Source organism: Squalius cephalus (assembly GCF_949319135.1).
Source record: "Squalius cephalus genome assembly, chromosome: 13".
NCBI classification, from domain to species: domain Eukaryota; kingdom Metazoa; phylum Chordata; class Actinopteri; order Cypriniformes; family Leuciscidae; genus Squalius; species Squalius cephalus.
Window position 1 is genome coordinate 19,984,922 of NC_137134.1, and position 20,838 is coordinate 20,005,759.

Genomic DNA, 20,838 nt, shown 5'->3' on the forward strand with positions numbered 1-20,838 from the left:
AGTCTATCACAAGCAAATAGTTTCGTCCATCCAGGAAGAATAAGTCAGTCCCAACTTTGCTTGGAACTTTCCAACCATTTCTGCCATGGTTCATCTGGTGGATCAGTGATGATTATTGGCTCCTTCTGTTGCTTAGCATGATGCTTCAAGCAAGTATCACAGGTTGACACCATCCTGTCGATGTCTGCGTTTATTCCGGGCCAATAGATTGCAGTTCTAGCCCTTCTAGCCCTCCAAGGTGTCCCTCATGCAGTTTTTTCAACATTTCCTGTCGCAGTGACTGAGGGATAATTATCCTGTTCTGTCTCAGCAGAAGCCCCTTGACAACACTCAACTCTGTTCTGATGTTGTAGTACTGGGCACATTCTCCCCTAGGCCAACCTTCATTCAGATGTGTAATGACCAACTGCAGACATTTATCTTTCTCAGTCTCCACTGCAATTTGTTTGAGTTTTGCATCTGTGACTGGAAGAGCTGAGACAAATCAGCCTCTGTGGAACTTTCACATTTTCCACTCTGTTCTGCAGCTTTGGACAGAGCATCTGCCAGAACTAGATACTTCTCTTGAGTGTACATTAGCTCCATATCATACCTCTGCAGTCGCATCATCAGTCATTGGATTCTTGGAGACATTTGATTCAAGTTCTTTTTAATGATGGCTATTAATGGCTTGTGATCTGTCTCTGCCACAAATGTCGGTAAGCCGTACACATAGCTGTGAAATCTCTCCACTCCATAAACCAAACCCAGGCACTCTTTTTCTATCTGTGCGTATCGACACTCAGACGGAGTCATCGTTTGAGGCATATGCAACTGGCCTCCAATTCTCTCCCTCCGCCTGCAGTAGAACTGCACCCAGTCCATCTTTGGAGGCATCTGTCGAGATCTTTGTCCTCTTTGTTGGGTCAAAGAACGTCAGCACAGGCTCTGTAGTGAGGAGAGTCTTTATTCATCCCCATTCTTGTTCATGATCAGCTGTCCATTTGAACTCGCCGGGAACACTTCCCATAAATCCTGATGTACTCGTTACATCATAAGAAGAATGGCGTCTACGCTAATATTAGTCTCTCTGTTTATCCCGAGGTTTACCGCAGTCCGCCGGATCCAGGGCGTATCCAGGTCTGATGAAGGACCTGCGCCTGGACGCGACGACAACGCAGTCCTGAAGTGTCAACTAGTCTATCCCCTTTGAAGGCCTCCTTCCCTTCCCTTTACCTCTCTACAGATAAAGCGTTGTCGGGATAATTCCGGTTCGCGTGGCTACGAGGAAGCGATAACAATTCTGTATTATAAATAGTAGTATGTTTAGGGTTGGTTTGTAGGGAAGAACTATAGACTGTATACTGAATACTATAGACTGAACTCGTAATGCGCATGTGCACGCCATCAGCGTTCTCACGGGTTCGCGTTTTTGAAGTTTGCGCAGAAAGAACTTAAAAGAGTTTTCTGTTAAAACGGTGTCGTGTTAGCGGCCCCTAAGTTAATAACTTATGATCGTTGCGACGGAAGTGAATCAATCAAAAATAACTTTAGCTGTACATTAACTTTACTCTAGAGCTGCTATAAAGCCAAGACAATCTCTGTTACTTTAATTTCCTATTATCACTGTAAAGCTGTTTTGGAACAATCTACATTGTTAAAAGCGCTATATAAATGAAGATGACTTGACTTGACTTAAACACCAGACCAGGACAAACTATCTGAGATGGCAGATTACTTCGAAGAGAGGTTTGGAATTCCACAGTGCGTGGGTGCTATCAATGGTTCTCACATCCCTATATTAAATACCAATCAGATTTCCACAACAGAAACAGATGCTCTACACTGCACAACTTGTGTGAATTGTACATGGACAGATTTGTGCCAGAGTGGTGTGGTGATCGTGATAAAGATGCTCAGATACAAGAAGTGCTCTGCAACAGTTCATGCAGCAGCAATCATTTTAAGTTGTTGTTATAGTGTGTTTGTTACAAATAAAATATTTGAAATGAAGATTTGGCGTAACCCTGTTTTGTGACTTGAATACAATTATTTATCCTAAATGGTACATGGTTACATCAGACAATATCAGATCAATAATTAATAGGCCATTTAAGCATACAGATAGAATACCGCAATATTTTTTTAACATACAATTAAACTATCTTCTCACTACTTTTAAATTAAATAAAAAATACTCGGCTCTTGTATAAAAGACTTATTGTCTTTTTTTAATTGCAGTTGTAAGTATATGTCTGTTAAGATGTTTTTAGGTATGGTCACATAAGATATTTCTGATATTTGAATAGGACCTTATTTGCATCTCATCAACTTCTAATAGACGGATATTACAGAATACAAAAGATGCCCATCAGACAGCCATTTAAATAATGTGCCCACCAATAAGCAAATTGCAGAAAAACAAAGTATTTAGATAAGAGTGTCATAATCTCTGAATTTCATGGACATCAATCATGATTGAGGAAAATGATCAGTTTTATTGTTTTGGGAGAACAGTCTGAGGCTGAATATCCTCAAGCAATGGAGAAACTTGTAAATTGCTCTAATAAGAATGGTTAGGAAAGGTAAGTGGGTGACCAAAGTCTGTCTATTAATGGCCCATGAAGATAGTGATATCTAGAGAGCAAAGTGGCCAAATGACAATATAATACAATTTAATGATCACAATTGACATTACACAAAATTGCCGAAACTTATTTTACACTATTTATTCATACATGCAATTTTAATATCATACAACAATTTAAATGCTAAAAAAAATATCAATTGGTCGCTATGATTTTGTATGGTTAGCGCTATTCAAATTTATTTAAAAATTCTACTTTTCCATTCTACTTGAACATAACGGCAATCAGTTTGGCAACATGAGCAAATAATTGCAATATTAATTTTATTTCTTTGAAACTTACATCTTTATCCCTCATAGCCCTTTCATTCATATCAAATTACCTACACTGACTAAAAGCTTTCACATTGCCCCTCAAACACATTCAATTAATTCAAATTAGATTCTATTTTGGAAGAAAAAAAAAATACACCCACACAACAGATGAAACTGGTTAAAATTAGTTTTTATTATAATTATTAGCTGACAGAGCAGAAACAGATGAAAAAAAAAAGTTTTTTTTGTATGCTTTTTTTAACAATTCATAAAAGAGATGCTACACAATGGCAGCATCCCGGGGGATATGGAATGGTGTTAGTTGTCAGCAGTAGTCAGAACAACAGTCAGCTTTTGTGTCCGAAACACTACACAGGCATTCCAGATCACTGAACGGATCATTCCGAGAAAAGAAAAAGATGAATCGACTGAAGCAGACCTTACTTGACGTGTTTGTTGTACTGCGATGACTAAGGACCCGAGCTGTGGTATATAATATAACTGCTAAAATACAGAGCGTACTGCTAGCAAACCAAATCGGATGAAAGGAAAATAAGAGATGGTAAAAACAACATGACCACCACCTGACAGGTAGGACTCAGTTTCATTTAGCTAAGATTGTGTGCTACATTCAATAAGCAGAAATGCTTTCAACCCAAACATTTCCTTTAAGGAAAGATAAAGCCGTGACTTAAGCGGTACGACTTCCAACAGGATCTAAAATGGTATAGACGGGACACAAATGAATTGTGCTTTAGACAAAAAAATAATAAAAAAATTGCATTTATACACCCTAAATACAGTCCAATCTTAAATTCACAACCCTTTGAAGCTATTTGGGAAGGAGCTAACAAGATTTCCTTCATCTAAAGTGACATTTATAAATAACACAACATCCAAATATTACCTAGATGCCGTTATAAGAAAGCCTAAGGGGGAGCACATCACAACGGTAACAAAGTGTAACGTAATATATCAATTGTTCCTGTAAGAAAAATAAAAATGAGCTACCGTCAGACTCATCTGATTAACAAATCGCACAAACATGAAGGTCTAGTAGTAGTAGTCCTGTTGTGGCTGCTGCTTTTTGTTAGTTACGTCCATCTCTGTAACCATCCCTGATGCACAACTCTTGGTTAAATGTCTTTTAGAAGCTTACGAAGAAAAAAAAGAAACAACCCAAAGTATTTAAAAACACACACTACACCAGCAGATGTATAACCACCTCAACAGTATAACAATTCCTTAAACTTGTAGCCTTTAAAAAAGGCCATTTTGAAAAGGGTGGAATGAGTCCACAGTGAAGCTAAAAACAAAACAAAAAAAGCAATGTATTGACATCAAATACACAAACATACACTTTCATATCTGTTCATGAGACGCTGTGGGGCACAAATCGTAGCTGAAGTGATTGGATAGCATGGTCCACAAAAAGGTCAATCCGTGGCGTCACGCAGGATCTCTCCGGTCCCGTGTCCTCCACTTCCTGTGGGTAAGTATGTCCATGAGGCTCTGAAAACGCTGAACGGAGGCTTTAGTTTCACATAATGGAGGAATTTCTCCACCTGGAGGGCCGTAAATTGAGAGTTGTGGGTGATATCGCCACCATGGATGTGTATTAGATCACTAAAGCCCATTGGGTAATGGTGAAATTCAGTAGATGGATACAAAGGCCTGTAGAAAAGGTCCTTGTGTCTCCTTGATCTCTGATCCCGGTACAGTTCTTCTCTAGGACACTCGGCCTATGGGGTCTTACCTTAGACTGTACAACTAAGGGTCTCGGAACGCAGGAGAAATAGAGAGAAAATATAATATTTTTTTAATTTTATTATTGCTTAAGGGCTGGTTGTCTGATACTGATAACCGACCAGATGTCCAACAAGACAGGACTATAATTGTGTGAAAATTTAGGCCGATTTGATCAGGGCACTACTTCCATGTGTTTGCCGTTTGGGAAATGGAGCGGGAAGGGATCATGTCCAAGAGGTACTCTCGCTGACGGTCCACCGGAGACGTCGTCCTGTGCACGGACAGACTGGGGTTGACATAAGCCATGGTGACACCTGTCGGGGGAGAATGTGAAGTGGTTAATGATGATTCATTTCGAATGGTTGACCAAATACATATCTACAAGATTTTTTTCAACAAAGACCGTTTGAAGACTGTTAATGACAAAGCTAGCTTTGCCTTTCAAAACAGGGTTGTGAGGTAACAGTGTTGACAGTCTGATATTTACCTAGCAATTACTAGCCCTATGCTAAAGGTCATGACACTACATGTTGTTTATTAGAAAAACAACAGCTGATATTTTTTTACCAATACCCATTTTTTCCAATAATCAATTGTTTACTATGCAAAATTCATGATAACAGGGTTGAGGAATTTAAGATTTTTAGTTTAACATACCAAATAACGCAAGAAAAGGTACAGAAAGGAAAAATGTACGCATCCACAAAGAGTAGAAAGGATGATGCCATTTGAGTTTTTAATGAATTGAATAATACTGAATTTTAGTAAATATATCAGTTGTGATGGGAACAGGGTTGACATTTTAAGATCGCCCACTTCTTACACATTTAATAATGTAAGATAAAGTAGTTAAAAAAAGAGAAGAGACATTTACTTGTCCATAGTTAAAAAAAAAAAAAGACAAACAGTTTTTTTATAATCAAAAAGTACCAAATGAAAGGATGATGTTATATGATGGTTTTTGATTCATTGAAAAATCACCGATTTTTAAGAACTGATAGTTACGATGGTAACAGGGTTGCAGTTAGTGATAAAAAGACGTTTACTTGTCCATGCAGAGTTGAAAGGATGTCATGACATGATTGTTTTTGAATAATCAAATAATACAGAACTGTAATAATCAATAGTTATGGTGGTAACAGAGTTGAAAACTTAAAATTGTCAATTTTTTACATACCAAAAAATGTAAAACATTAAATAAAATACAATAAAAAAAAGTGATAAAAAAAGAGGACATTTACTTATTAAAAGTATGATCATTGTTAAAATTCTGTACTATTCCGTTCATCAAAATACCCCCAAAAAAAAATGTATGAAAGGTTTTAATCCACTTTAAATGTTGACTACTGTATATATATAAAATAAAATATACTGGATTTTTGTGTTAAGAAAAATGTCACATGTATGTTGACGGGCACTTTTGGCCCATTTTTGTATGTTTGCCCTTTGCAGTATCAATCAGCTACTGTACACCAAAAATGGTGCGCAGATACAGGAAAAGGATACAGGAAAAGAGGAGACAGGAAGGGGCAGACACTTTTTTAAGTAGGCATCATCTACCTGTGGTGCCGCTGTTCTGTTTCCTCCAGGTATTGGTGTTGGGGTTGCTGCTGCTGGAGCCCTTTTCCCCCGCCCTCACGGCATGCTTACCTGGCCTGCTGACCAGCGCTGCGGCCGTGACGGCGTTCTGGAGCTGAGAGGACGTGGAGAAGCTGTGGCTCACCCCGCGTGCGCCCGCGCTCACCGCCTGCTGTATGCTGCGGGACAGCTGGCCTGGAGTCTGAGGGGGGGGGGGGACATGTTCAAAATCAGAAAAAAAGCTATGTTATGGTGTTATAGACACACACCAGCCGAGCTTGGAGTATCCATTACCTGCTTAGTGGTGATGGTGTGGTAGCGACCGACCGTCGTCCCTCTGTTGGTCTGCTGGGCCAGCGACGTGCGCACCTGCTTGTACTGCGGAGACACCAGCACGTGTTCGGATTTAATCACCGGCGAGGATGAGGAGGACGAAGATGAGGTGGTGGTGGTCTTGGAGACGGGCGAGGAGGAGGCCTGCTGCAGGATGCGCTGCTCGATCTCCTGCTCCTGCTGAAGGGCTTTGACGAATGCGGCCTTCAGGCGGCTGGTGTGCTCGGCCTTCAGCACCTTCTTCTGGTTGGAGCTCATGCAATGCTCACACAGGATGGAGCCGTTGCTTTTCTCCTGCCTCCAGCGAGAGGTGAAGTCTGTCTGGCACTGGGAACACTTAAAAGGCTCCTTGAGTGCCGGGGTTGATGCAGATTCAGTCTGCGGCTGCTTACCTGGAAAGAAAACAAGTGACATTAGCATGGTATAGTTTCACAGCTCATGCATGTGCTTTTCTAGGCTGTACCCACTTTTAGCCAGTGTGTCTAGCAGGTTCTGCACCACCATCTCCAGCCCCACCAGGTAGATGAACTCATTATTGGCCGCCGAGGGCAGGAAATTGAGCTCTGGTGCTGGGGGTTTAGGTGGTGGGATCTCAAGGAGGGTTTTCTCCAACTGTTTCCGTAACGCAAGTTTGGCGGCGGCCTGCCGGCTGGCGGGAGAGTCATTGGAGTTGACAGTTGAGGTGCTGCTGCCCAGACCAGACTGAGAGGTCTTCAAACCGGTTGAAGAGGCCTGGACATGAGAAAACATGATGGTGAGATGATTTCTAGAACATCAGTCCATCAAGACAAATTTGATGTTGTACACAGAAATATACAATATATCTTTCATATTGCAAGCATTTTTGTTCTTTCATAAAACCTTTTGTTCATAGCATACTTCATGAAGTATATACATTTTTATTATGGCATTTATATGTATATAGTTTGTATAATATAGCTACTATATCTGATTTGATTTGATTAGCCTTTATTGTCTCCTAACGGAGAAATTCATCTTGGGCATTCGAGATAACAGATGCAACACAATATACATAACACATAACATGATTTACCTACACATAATTTACCACCTTAAAAAACATTTAACCCCCCCACCACATCCCACATCCCACCTTCCTAGCACATTCTGTTAACGCATGCTGTAGTCAGTAGCCTCTATATCTCATTGCAGCTAACCCACACACCCTATTTGTTGTTGTTTAATATTTTTATAGAGAGTGGTACAAATGAAAATTTAAACCTATTCAATCTGCAGTTTGGTAACCTGTACCTTTTGCCTGAGGGCATCATCTCATACTCGCTGTAAAGGACATGATTGGGATCATTAGTAATTTTTAAACTCTGTTTCCTCACCGCCTCCTCAAAAAGCTCATTAAGAGTAGTCGGTGGCACTTGTCCAATTATTTTTCCTGCCCTTTTAATCAATGTTTGGAGCTGTGATTTTAATTTAACTGACAGGTTACCAAACCAAGCTACAATACCATATCGGACAATAGACTCAATAGCTGCCTTATAAAACAGTAGCATAATATCCTTGTCAACGCCATGAACTCTTAGTCTTCTTAAAAAATATAAGACCTGGCCCTGCACCTAAATCTAAGCATATAATAGCAAAAATTTAAAATTCTAAACTTTTATATGCCGTATTAAATATAAAATGTATATATGCATATATCACACACACACACCAAGTTATAGAAGCTTTGTGTACATACAATAAACTACTAACATAATACATCTATATAAATATCTATCTATCTATCTATCTATCTATCTATATATATATATATATATATATATATATATATATATATATATATATATACACTTACTAGTAAATATTTATATTTAGTAAATACAAATATTTACTAGTTTTTAATATTATAATTAAAACAATTTTATAAAATATATAACAATGTATACAATTATAAAATGAAAAAATGTAAATGTTCTAATACTATAATAGCAAAAATGTATATTATAAATTGTATATGCTTCAAGTTAGTAGTTTAATAAAAAAAACAATATTATTAAAAATGAATAAAAATCATTCAAATAAATGTATAAAACTAAATGTTTTAATATTATACTTAAATATTACTAAATATTAAATGAATATGCTCATTAGTAGCTCTAATTGTAAAAATACAATATAAAATATTTATAAATAATACACCCATATAATATAAAACACACATAAATATAAAAATATTATTTATAAACATTTAGCGTAATAATTATTTTTACGGCATCTACTAATATTACTGTAATAAATATATAATAACTGTAAATCAACAACAAGTGAATGACAGTGACCTGTGAGACCAGGACGTTTGTGCCGCCTACGCTGGCGACCCGGATCAGGCCCTGCTGAATGATCCTCTGGCCCTGCACCTGCACACTGGGTACAGAGGTGCGCGCACCCAGCAGGAGAGGAGGAGGACCAGACCCCGAGTGCTGGTGCTGCTGCTGCCGTAGCGACGCGATCTGCTGCGGGGTCACTGCAATGGGCTACAACACACAAACGGCAAAGAAAAGGGATTTGTTTCAAAGCTAAAGCTGTTTTTTTTTTTAAAGTTAGCAAAAACTATGCATACCTGTGAGCCTCTGACTAAGGGTGGCATGACTACGGAGCCGTGCTTGGAGACCTGCGCTCCACCTCGAACCAGAGGAGGAGGAATGACTGTCCCTGAGTTTCGGTTGGAGACCTGAAATCAACCCACGTATTTAAGTCTCAATAGCTCTTCACAGTTCAACTCGTAAAAACATGTCCTGGGTGACTGAATGGCACTGACCTGAAGGGGTCCTTTAGTGGATGAGATGCTGCCCCTGACGAGAGGTGGAGGAGCAGCCACAGAATTGGTTGACTGCAAAACAGAAAAGGTCCGTTTTATACCTCAAACAACTGGATTCGTCTAGAAAGGCATCATTTGTTGTTGTGTTCTGTTCATCTTACGTTTCTTTTAAACCCGTTACCTTTTGCACAACGTCTTTTTGTGTCTGACTCTGCCGGAGTTTCTTCAGCAGGACGAGTTTGGCCTCCTGTAGACGCAGTTCTTCTTGCAGCTGCTTTATGATGTGCTCCCGTTCTGCCGGGCTGCTTTTCTGCACGTGCCACGAAGAAGGAAAGTCACGTTAGCGAGTGAACGGGGCGTTTAAAGCATGAAGTCTGTGTGCAAAACTTGATAAGTCGCGTCAAAGAGACATGACATAGTTACCATTAGCATCTCGGTATCTGTCTTCTTAAAACTGTAGCTGACCCCATTCATACAAGGACTAGAAGGCTCATTGTCTGACAAAACAATGACATCATCATCTGGCGTCGAAGGTCGCTCTTTCTTTATGTCGCTGAGAGAGACAGACGGGAAAACATGAGTCAAGGCTGAAAACATGATGTTAAATACCTGAATATTCAGAATGTGAAGTACATAGAGCAGAGTACTTCATCCCACAATGCAATAAACTTTCTAGACTCATTGTTTGCTCATACCACCAAAGAGTTTTATTAAAAGCTGGATTAAATATGCTAAATATCGTCTTTATTATTTTGTAATCAAAACTGGATTAAAACAATTAAATATTTTCTTTATTTTATAAAATAATAATACAATTATTATTATTATTATTATTATTATATGAAATAAAGGAAATATTTTGCATTTATAATCCATTTATCATTATAATAATTTAATGTTTGTTATTATTGTTTATTATTATGATTTCTTTCCTCCAAATATTTTCTTTATTTTATATCATAAAAAACTAACGATGATTATTATTAAACAAAATAAAGGAAATATTTTGCATTTATAATCAATTTAGTATTATTATAATTATAAACAATTTGTGTTTGTTATTATTTTCTTTATTCATTATTTCTGATTGTATTTTTAATTTATTTATTTTCAGAGATAACTACAGGAAGACAACATAATGATTTACATCATGACAATGTAGTGTACTATTGTTTGAAACGTTTAGCATTGTTTGACATTTACAATTTTATTTGTCTGATTATTTACAATAGTATATATTTACATATTATAAAACTAAGTATGCAGTATATACTATATACTAATGGCCCACTGCTCCTCACCTAAAGCTGCATTTCCTGCACTGCCCACTAGAGGTCGTCCTATGACCTCCGTTTGCACATTTGTTTAAAAAAGAAAAAAGAAATGCTCTTCAAGGAAGCGGCGCAAGAAGTTTTAGAAGGTCTCTTTACACGAAAATGAAACATTTTCACGGTTAGATTAAACACAAGCTGCTCCGAGTTCAAATCAGCCATAAGGAGCAATACGAGAGCGGTGTCACGTTGACGACTTGTAAGGACAGTAGTGCTGTACCAGGAGTAGGTCTACGGCCCCTCCTGAGGGACGACAGAGGAGGAGGAGGAGGAGGAGGAGGAGGAGGAGGAGGAGGAGGAGGGGGATGGGATGGCTAGCGTCCAGGCTATTGTGTGTACTCCGTCCTCAACTTTCACTGCAGACAGGGTGCTCGCATATCAACAAAGACACCCTCTTTCATGCTTCTGCTCCGGCCGCCAATAGGAAATCTGCTGCTTATAGGATAAGGGTCAAGTACTAAACATATCGCAACAACACACTCGTCAATAGTGAAATTGGCTTCTTGGGAGGCAACTGTAGCAACTGCTTTTTCTGAAGACAAGTTAATGTTTGCCCGCTGACAATGCTAGGGTGTTCTAGGTTGTTTTTAGGCCTCTGTAAGGGTTCTCTGAATGGACGCTTATTCCCCAAGTCATTCTGGTCCCTAGATATGCTTGAAGTTCCATTATACCGAATTTTGTTTGTGCATTTATATTGCTCGCTAAGCTAAAATTGTAAAACTGCCTCCTGAAGTAAGAGCATGCAAAAACAAACACTCACATGTTTGGATGCTAATGTGTTGTTTCATGATATAGTGTTCTAGGCTGTTGTTAGGGTGTTGCTAGGGTTTTCTAAGTAGATGCATACTGGTCTAAGACTAAAAAGTCATTAGGTTTGTGTGTTTTATTGCCCACTAGGCTAAAAATCACACTCCCTCAAAATAACGGCACACAAAACACTGCACATTTTGATGTATCTTTCATTTCTCAACAAGTGTGGCAACAAGCACTGTACCCTTTTCATCAGGCAGCAGACGAGATGAGGAAGAAGGGTCAAGTAAACGTTCCTAAAGTACGGCCCATTCAAGTAAAAGGACAGGAAGAAACAAAACACATCCATGGGCAGCACTTCAGTTTACTTAAAAGCAAATCGACCAATTAAATCAATCCGTCAAAACACAACATGCCCAAGTTTACTGGAAACACTGAGGTTCTTCATGGGAGTTTATCTTATGACGTGCACAACCAGAATTTCACTAGAAGTGACTTTATATCACTTCCTGTGTATTAACCAGCACCAACAAGATCACGTGATGCAAGAATTTCCCTCTGGTCACATGACTCACACCCTCCCTTTTCTTTAACTGTTCCTGGCAGTGTGGAAACCATGGCAACGGCCGGTTCAAACCAGTTTGTGACATAGGCCTCGTTTTGCAAAGTCAGTCAGGGTTCAGGTACGACGGGGAAAGTGCTTCGGACTGCTGCTTCTTTCTTTTTTTGAAGTGGGGCAGCGTGCCACCCGAGGGAAGACCGACGTGCTGAGCAAGCGCATACTCGAGCGTGGTCTTTGGGAAGAGTTGAGCATATGACGGTCGTGTTTGTGGAGTGTGACATCTTTCAACTCAACTTTCTGCCCCTCCCCCATCCCGCATGGCATCAGGCCACCTCCTTTGTCCTTTATCATGAGCTCGACTCTGCTTCATCGCAACTTCTGTTGCTTTTTACATTAATCATGCAGTCACAAACAAATAGGAATTGCCTTCAGTTTATCATGCAATGAGTTTAACAATCAAAACAAACTTTTCGAGACTAACTATCAAGGTGCATTATTTGCCATTTGAAATATTTGTTACCATTTCAAGATCTTTTTTTATTATTAATGGATTCATGGTCACTTTTGAATAGCAACCAATGCTAAAAACCATTAAGAATAGCTTTGCAATTACTTTGCAACGGCCCTGGCAAGTTTTATTTACAAAAACGCAAGAAATCTACTTTAATTAATCTCTTGAGAAGAAAATCATCATATTGGAATGATTTCTGAAGGATCATGTGACCCTGAAGATTGGAGTAATGATGCTGAAAATTCAGCTTTGATCACATGAATAAATTACATTTTAAAATATATTAAAATATAATTTTTTTTAATTGCAATAATATTCAAAATATGACTGTTTTACTGTATTCTTGATTAAATGATTCCAACCTTAAGTCAAAAGTGAATTCTTTTAAAAAACATTCGAAATCAACCTGACCATAAACTTCTGAATGGTAGTGTTAATTATTAAACTAGAATAATAAATTCTGCAAAATTAACTAATGCTATTTAATTGAACCTTGCTGTAAAATGGTACCATATTAATATTCAAACGTTCTCCCATTTATGCACTTAGTCTTTTATCTGCATCACTTAACTTCAAAAAAAAGAAAAATCAAGTAAAAAAGTTATTGCACATGCTTTTTTGCATGGTTTCTGACTTTATACATCCCAAGTTGTTATTTTTCAATGTTGGACCAAATTCGTGGAATTCAAGTTAAACTCGAATCGTACGCATTGGTATAGAAACGAGGCCTTAAAACCAGCAAAGCAAAAGCAGCACCAGACTGAACTCGGGCCGTTCTCTTTTGCATCTACTTGATACCTTGTTTACTTTGCATTTAGCAGATGCTTTATATTCAGAACTACTAGCAGGAAGTCTCAGCGGAGCAGCCTGAGGTTAAAACCCCTCGGCACGAACACAAAAGAGAAACGGCAGGACCAAGATCACGCTAATTCTCAGGTTCACAGGTCACGACTACCTAAGACCCGTTTTGGTGTTAGCAGCTTTGTTATTTCATTAAAGGAGTTTTGGGAATAAAAATACACTCTTATGTTCGACCTGTGGTGTACCTCTTAGATGTGCTCATGTCCACAGGCTCGTCGCTGGTCTGGACCTCCACCTTGATGGTGGCCTTCACCTCCCCAGCCCGCAGCATGTTAGCCATCTTGTTGGCCTGTTCACTTTTGGTCTTCAGTCCATCTACAGCTCCCAGTTCTCCTCTCTCCAGCTTGACCTTCTTCAAGTCGGCCTCCGAAGCAGGGGCATCTCGCTCCAGAGCCCGCTTCTGACTACGAGTCTGACGCACCGCCTCTTCCGACATCTTCTCACCTGTAAAACAACATCACAGAGTCAGGCATATTCAGACTATTATATTATATAGTGTCATTTGTCTTAATGACAAATAATATGTACACACAAGTGCTAAACCAAATGAATGCATATTTTACACAATATTTGGTCAATTCACAACTATGCTTTTTTTCAACAATATTGATAAACTTAGTAAATGATAATATGTAGAGAGCGTTCACACAGGTGTTAAGTGGCGTTGTGATGTGAACTGGATCATCTGATGCCAATAATCTAAAACTGTACAATACAATGACTAAAAACAATATCAATATACATGTATATGATTCATGATTTTCCCATTTGTTGAGATTGAACTCACAACTTATAGGTGAAAAAATATTTTAGAGTAGAAATGTATATTTTCACTTTAGAAAAAGCTAAAGCTATTTCCAAGCCTGGAAACTACAATTTCCAATATTTCCACCAGGATTCTTAGGAACATCAAATCTAAGTATGTAACAAAACACTCCTTTTTCTTGATGCGTCAACTTTAAACTTGTTTGAAAGAAACATTTAAAACAATTAAATTGGTCAAGTGACTTTAAAGACATTTATAATGTCTTCTATTTCCAATAAATGCTGTTCTTTTGAACTTTGAAATCTATCACTAATACAACATTATACCATATCAAGGACCCAGATTTCACTAGGACAATAAATAATTTTGGTACTGACAGCCAAGAATTCAACAGATGAAACATCAAACCATGTTTATCTCACTGATCCCATATTGAAAAACATAATAAAATGATATAAAAGGAATAAACAGGCCTATGCACGAAATTTATTTCACCTAATTAACACAATGTGAGACAAGTAGTGTATGCTGAGTTTCGGTTCATGTTTGTGACGCGCTCCACAAAAAAGAAAAACGAAACAGCAGAAAGCACATCCTGTTTGTTTTGTTTATTTTACAAAAACACATGGTTTTGTTTTTATTGTGAGATTAATACACAAATAAAAGTAAACCGTTTCAAATGGTGTCTTACTTTTATCCATATGACCATAAATGATGGATGCCTCACGCGCACAACATATAAGCTCTAGCAGTGCAAACTTGACATCGCAGGCTGTTCATTATCAAAATAAAATAGTCAACCAAACATAAAAAGTTACACTGTGCTCAATTTAAATTAGTACATTAATACTTTATATTATAAATGAATACTAAATTAGTCCTCAGTACAATCTGTGCATGTGAAGGATGATGTTTTATGTCGATACTAATACGCGAGTGAGGTACAAAGCCTAGTTTCCATAATAAATACGTTTAGCATCCAAACACATCGCGAATGTAAGCATTTGGATTTGTGCCGAATGAGAGAGGCTACGTGAGCCCAACGGCAGTTTCAGTTTTACTTTAAATGAATTAGTTATGTATAATTAGTAATTATATCGTTTTTACCTCTTGTAACACAGCCACGTCCAAGTGATCTGGTGCAGACTGGTGCATAGATATATTCATTAGATGTCGCCTTGGCTACGGCAGTTCTTAACGAATGCCGCAGCCAAGGCGACATCTAGTGTATATTAGGGCTGCACGATATTGGAAAAAAAATTACATTGCGATATTTTTTTCCCAACGATATATATCGCGATATTGCGAGCCATCAATCCAGGCTAAAGTCAATAATTACCATTCCATGTTATTAATAATTTCACTAATAAGCAAGCTTCATTACAAGTAACAAAAAGGCCACTTAATATTTTATTCCAGAAACATATTTCTCTCAGAATTCGGTGAACGTTCTACGCAGGACCTAACGTTCTTCGGGTTCTAGGACCTGAAAAATTATGTTTTCTGTGCTGATTCAGTGACGTGTTCATGTAAACGGCACCTAGACCCAGCAAAAGTAATGATTAATAATATGTAAAATATTACAATGAGACATTTTAATTGTTTATTAATAAACAAGTGTTTTCTGTAAAGATGAAGTTGACAATATACTGACTCGCGATCTTCGCAGCAGTGATCGGGAGAAATGCACTTTTCATACAGATTAAAAATAGCTATATTTTTTTTAATGGTTCTGTTTAAAAGTAGAGATTTCTGTAGATAATAGATATATTTCTTTCTTTCTTTTTTTTTATTTTTTAGGTGTGTGAGGCGAGTAGGCTACCTTTTACGCTGAGTTTCGGTTCATGGATCATAGCTTAATCTCGGGTTCAGGCGCTGGCTGCTATATTTAATTATTATTAATCATTATTAAATCCAGGAAATTGGATAATGAAATACTGATTAAAATTAAGATACAATTAATACAAAACGAAATTCGTTTTAAAGAAAGGCTTTGTGCTTTCTGTTTGAGGTCTCTGTGAAAGTTTTAAAGCAGTCTTTTAGTGTCGCTTTCATAACGGTCGCGTCCGTAATATCACGTAACATTGTTTTTTCCTCATAAATGCGAACACGAAAAATAAACGAATGTTTAAAAAAGACAACCATCCACAACTTTATAACACTCCAGCAAAGTAGCCTACCTCTTTTTGGTCAGCATCCTCCTTTTTGTAGACGAAATAGGCTAGTCCCAAATAGCTGATTTTGACTTTTTTTTGCGGCGGATCCTCTTCGTCGCGCATTTTTGAATGTTGGCTGTGAGCGCGGTGAGCTGCGGCACAGCGAACCAATCACTGTGCAGGCACGCAGAACGCGTATGTCACCCCAGCAAAAAGCCATACAACAAACTCGTGTTTACTGTGTGCTACCGTTCTCTTATGGGTACTACTAACGTTACCCTTCACATCGCATGTTCCGGCGATGTGACTATCGCTCATTCGCACATCGCGATGTCGATGTTAAAACAGAATATCGTTCAGCCCTAGTGTATACATCTATGCACCAGTCTGCGCACACGTCACACACCAGGATGCGCGCGCGCCCTCAGATCACTTGGACGTGGCTGTGTTACAAGAGGTAAAAACTATATAAATACTGTTCGTTTTCTCACACAAACCGCTCGTTTCGTGTCTTAGGCCATCAATGTGTACTTACGATGGGGAATTGTTTAATTTGGACGATGGGGAATTGTTTTAATTTGGACTCTGTGCATGCTCTTTGAGACAGTGACCACAGACCTGCATGAAATGACTGACAGACAAGAACGGTTTGACCTAAAAAAATCAAAATTGAAACTACAGCGGAAAAAAAGACACCTACATCTTGGATGCCCTTGAGGTAAGCTAAAACATACCAAAATTTAATTTCAAAGTGAACTATCCCTTTAATGAGCACATATCATTTTGAAAGAACAAAGTGTTTTTTTGCTAAGAATCAACTTACACAGTGTAGCTTTAAAGGATTTTTTGTGGAGTGAGGGGAGCTTAAATAGCCTATCATAATGTTTATAAAGTTTGTAAACATTTCGCTTTATTTATCGGTATTTTACATTATTTCTGAATGTAATAATAAAATGTGACAAATATGTGGCTGTTTTTTCCTCTAAAAAGCGCAATTTTCTGTGCATCGTATTTTTTAACCATGCAGCCGTGAAAGAATACTTAAATTACTTGAATTACTTTTTAAACCATTAAATAGGAATGCACCATTATTAAAAATTTTACCGATAACGATAACCAATAATTCTTTATATTTGAAAGTCGAAAGTCGAATCTAAATCCTTTTTTTTTTTTTTTTTTTTTTGAGAGCCTGATTTAAAAAAAAAAGTGTCTCACCATTAAAAGCCATGACCCAAACACAATTATGATCTCATTATAATTTTATGTAGCCTATAAGACTTGCGCTGCACTTAACCTTATTTTCCTTTTTGAAGTGATTTTAATCATATTTCAAGCCATTCAAAACCATCACGGTGAACAGTGCGCATCTGAAGTGTCTCAGCTGAAGGAAATAATCCATTATTTATCAGCTTTAATATATCAGCCATGTTTTCTTACCGGGCCGATAACGATAACATTAAAAACAAACATATATCGGCCGATACCGATATGGTGGCCGATATATCGTGCATCCCTACGATTTAACATAGTATTAATTGGTAAAAATTCTTACTGTTGGTTAACGGTTGACCAGTTAATCATGAGCATCCCTAACTTTAAACGATTACTTGCATTTGACATGGCTTTTCCTTGTTAATCCTTTCAGAACAGATCTGCACCCCTATTTTGGGTCACGACCGGTCGAGAATTACAGGTATATGATGATGTTTGTAGTACCTGAGCAAGACAACTCAAACAACAGTTTTTAAAGTGGCATTTCTTAAAGAGAGGCCACAAACAGGAAAGACAATCGCACCAAGCAGAAGCCTGAATTGTGCCAGGCCGTGAGCTTTAAAACATGCATTCAAACCCCAACAGCCACTTTACAGGAAGCAAATCCATCATTTGGGAACATCAAGGCACATACGAAACGTGCCGACCTACCTGTCTTACATATGATATCAGCCATCTGATAGCAAGACAGCTGACTCAACACCCAGGCCTGCTCTCATCTGCCATGACATCACTAGGGCTCCACATGACCCTTCCCAAGATTCCATGGGACACATAAAGCATTTCCCCTGAAAACCAGTTTGAACCGGTTGGTGGACGCAGCCGAGAGACTGAAGCAGGTTTTTAACCCTTTCAGAGACTGACTGGCAGCGAATGCGGCCACACAGACGCAGGAGTTTTGCCAGTGGGGGGAAGGGCCGCACGCATTCCAAAACACAAGTCTTTCAGAGATGAGGAGGAAGTGTCCGCCCCTTTGTTGCTCGCAAAATAACAACCGCCACAGTGGTCTCGACAATAAAGGTAGTCAATAAACCAAACGACTTTAAGAGCACATTTGATCATGTTGATCCAAACAGGCTTATGCAAACTGCAGGATCTGATAATCTTAATCCTTGAAATTGAAAGAGTTTCGGTGTCTCGTGATCCATGACTTTCACATTTGTTTGTGGTTATCAAACAAGGATGTTTAGAGATAGCACTCACAAGTTAAAGGTGATGAAATATTTTTTAGAGTAGAAACGTATATATTCATTACAGGTACTTTTTCCAAAGCTTTATTAAGCCTGGAAACCACAATTTCTAATATTGCCAAGATTCTGAAGAACATCAAAGCTAAGTATGTAACAGACAAAACAAACTCATTTTTATTGATGTATTAACTTTAAACAACTTTTCCATCATGAATTGCTTTACTGGACAGCATTGAATTGGCCGGTAATTGAATAATCCGATCTTTAAAATGCTAATAAAAGTAAATGATCCTTTTCTTACAACACTATGGTGGCCTTGAGTCAAACTTGCTCAAAACTAATGAAATAACTGACTGTAAAGATATTTATATTGTTACTTAAATAAACGCTGTTCTTTTGAACTCTCGATTTATCAAAGAATCTTAAAATAAAATGTATCACGGTTTCCACAAAAATATAAATAAGCAGCACAACTCTTTTAACATTAAGCATCAAATCAACATATTAGGATGATTTCTGAAGGATCATGTGACACTAAAGACTGGAGCAATGATGCTGAAAATTCAGCTTTGATCACAGGAATAAATTACATTTTAAAATAGAAAATATTTCACATTATTACTGTTTGTACTGTATTTTTGATCAAAGCCTTGGTGAGCAGAAGAGAAATGATATTACAACCGTATTAAGTAACTGTACTGTTCAATTCCCTGACTTCTGAAAGATCCACACTAACGTTTAAAGTAGCTTCTGGTCAATTTTTTTTTTGTGGGGTCACAGATATAATCGTCCATGTAAATGAACACTGGACAGGGCTCTTAAAAGTAGGTCACCAAACCTGTCAATGTATTCTGTCAGTTAGAAATGGAGTCAGCCGAGCCCATTGCACAATCACATGTCCATCAGAAAGAAAATCATTAGCTTAAAGGAGTCTTTGCTGTCCATAATAAACATATGACAGTAAAGAGACTTTTTAAAGTACATGCTAAATCCCAAATGATCTCCAACTAAGACAAAGTAAAGCTTTAAAAAAAAAAAAAAAAAAGAGAAGCATTTCACCACTTAATGTCATACTGAGAACCGGACTGCCATGTTTTCATACTGAGCGACCAGTTGAGTCATACACAAGCCACTTGTTCTGGTTAGGAAATGGATGCTTGTCGCTAAAGCTGCAGACACGTGGCTTGCACAGCCTCATGGGAAGCGGATGGCATCATATATATGCAACGCTCGTGCCTCAACAACAACAAGTTTTGAAATGATGAATCCAAACCCTTTTTTAAAAAGAATCAAAGGTTGTCAACCTACACATTTTCCTCACTTTCATATAACCGAAGCTTAAAACGAACCACAGTGTGACGCTAGACAGGAAGCTTAATATTTTAATATCAACAAACAGTTTGCAGAGGATTATTTATACATCAGTGTTTGGGTTTTACTAATCGGATTGAGACGTCATGTAAAACCACTTGCCACATAAAGGTTTTAGCATTTGTTTGTTTACTAACAATTACAGTGAGGAAATACTCAAATCTCGGTGACGTCTGCATTCGATAAAACGTAAACGGCGGTGTAATGGATTGTCTTGAGCTGTGTGAAAAACATGTCTGTTCATGCAACGCCACGATGAGCTGGGAGCACGGCGACTATCCTCATGGGGTCGTCTGATGTAATGACTGCCCTTAGGGCGCAGGCCGAGCAAGACAATAGGAGGCATCGCTAGTGCTATACAACAACACAGCATGGCGGCAACACAACCCAAACTGGATCGGTACATCCAGCTGGTCAACTATAAGGACGACCCGCTGGCCCAGAAGAGATGAAATTGTCACTTGACCTACTGCAACTGTACACGTTTGATTTTCTGGGACAAATTCTGCTTGTGGACCTTATTAAACTTGTCATCTAGTTAAAATTATCAAGCTGGTTGACATCGCAAGAATGACTTTTAATAGCATCAATAAGAATAGGCTAAAATTAAAATTTTATTTAAAAATAATAAATAAATACATTTATATTAAAATATATTCTTTGTAAAGAATATATGAAGCATATGTGAAAGTATATGAGAAAAAATGTATAAAAAATTATTTAATATAAA

The 20,838-nt window shown here is 38.0% G+C and overlaps 1 protein-coding gene across 14 annotated transcripts in view; it reads right to left on the reverse strand.

The window, feature by feature from the left end:
• Nucleotides 1-3,053: 3,053 nt before the first annotated feature.
• The window catches only part of gatad2ab (GATA zinc finger domain containing 2Ab), an 82,390-nt gene continuing 64,605 nt past the window's right edge, over nucleotides 3,054-20,838 (reverse strand). For 9 of the 14 annotated variants that reach the window (XM_079890098.1, XM_079890097.1, XM_079890087.1 and 6 more), the window contains 10 exons: nucleotides 13,539-13,797; nucleotides 9,762-9,891; nucleotides 9,520-9,648; nucleotides 9,339-9,410; nucleotides 9,141-9,251; nucleotides 8,860-9,054; nucleotides 7,009-7,273; nucleotides 6,503-6,933; nucleotides 6,191-6,410; nucleotides 3,054-4,944 (listed from right to left, as the gene is read on the reverse strand). In XM_079890098.1, the coding sequence (XP_079746224.1) occupies nucleotides 4,811-4,944; nucleotides 6,191-6,410; nucleotides 6,503-6,933; nucleotides 7,009-7,273; nucleotides 8,860-9,054; nucleotides 9,141-9,251; nucleotides 9,339-9,410; nucleotides 9,520-9,648; nucleotides 9,762-9,891; nucleotides 13,539-13,797 (1,946 nt within the window). In that variant the 3' untranslated portion in view covers nucleotides 3,054-4,810. Of the gene's footprint in view, nucleotides 4,945-6,190; nucleotides 6,411-6,502; nucleotides 6,934-7,008; nucleotides 7,274-8,859; nucleotides 9,055-9,140; nucleotides 9,252-9,338; nucleotides 9,411-9,519; nucleotides 9,649-9,761; nucleotides 9,892-13,538; nucleotides 13,798-18,198; nucleotides 20,474-20,838 lie in introns of those variants that run through there. The other 5 variants (XM_079890094.1, XM_079890091.1, XM_079890092.1 and 2 more) reach the window with 3 other exon arrangements.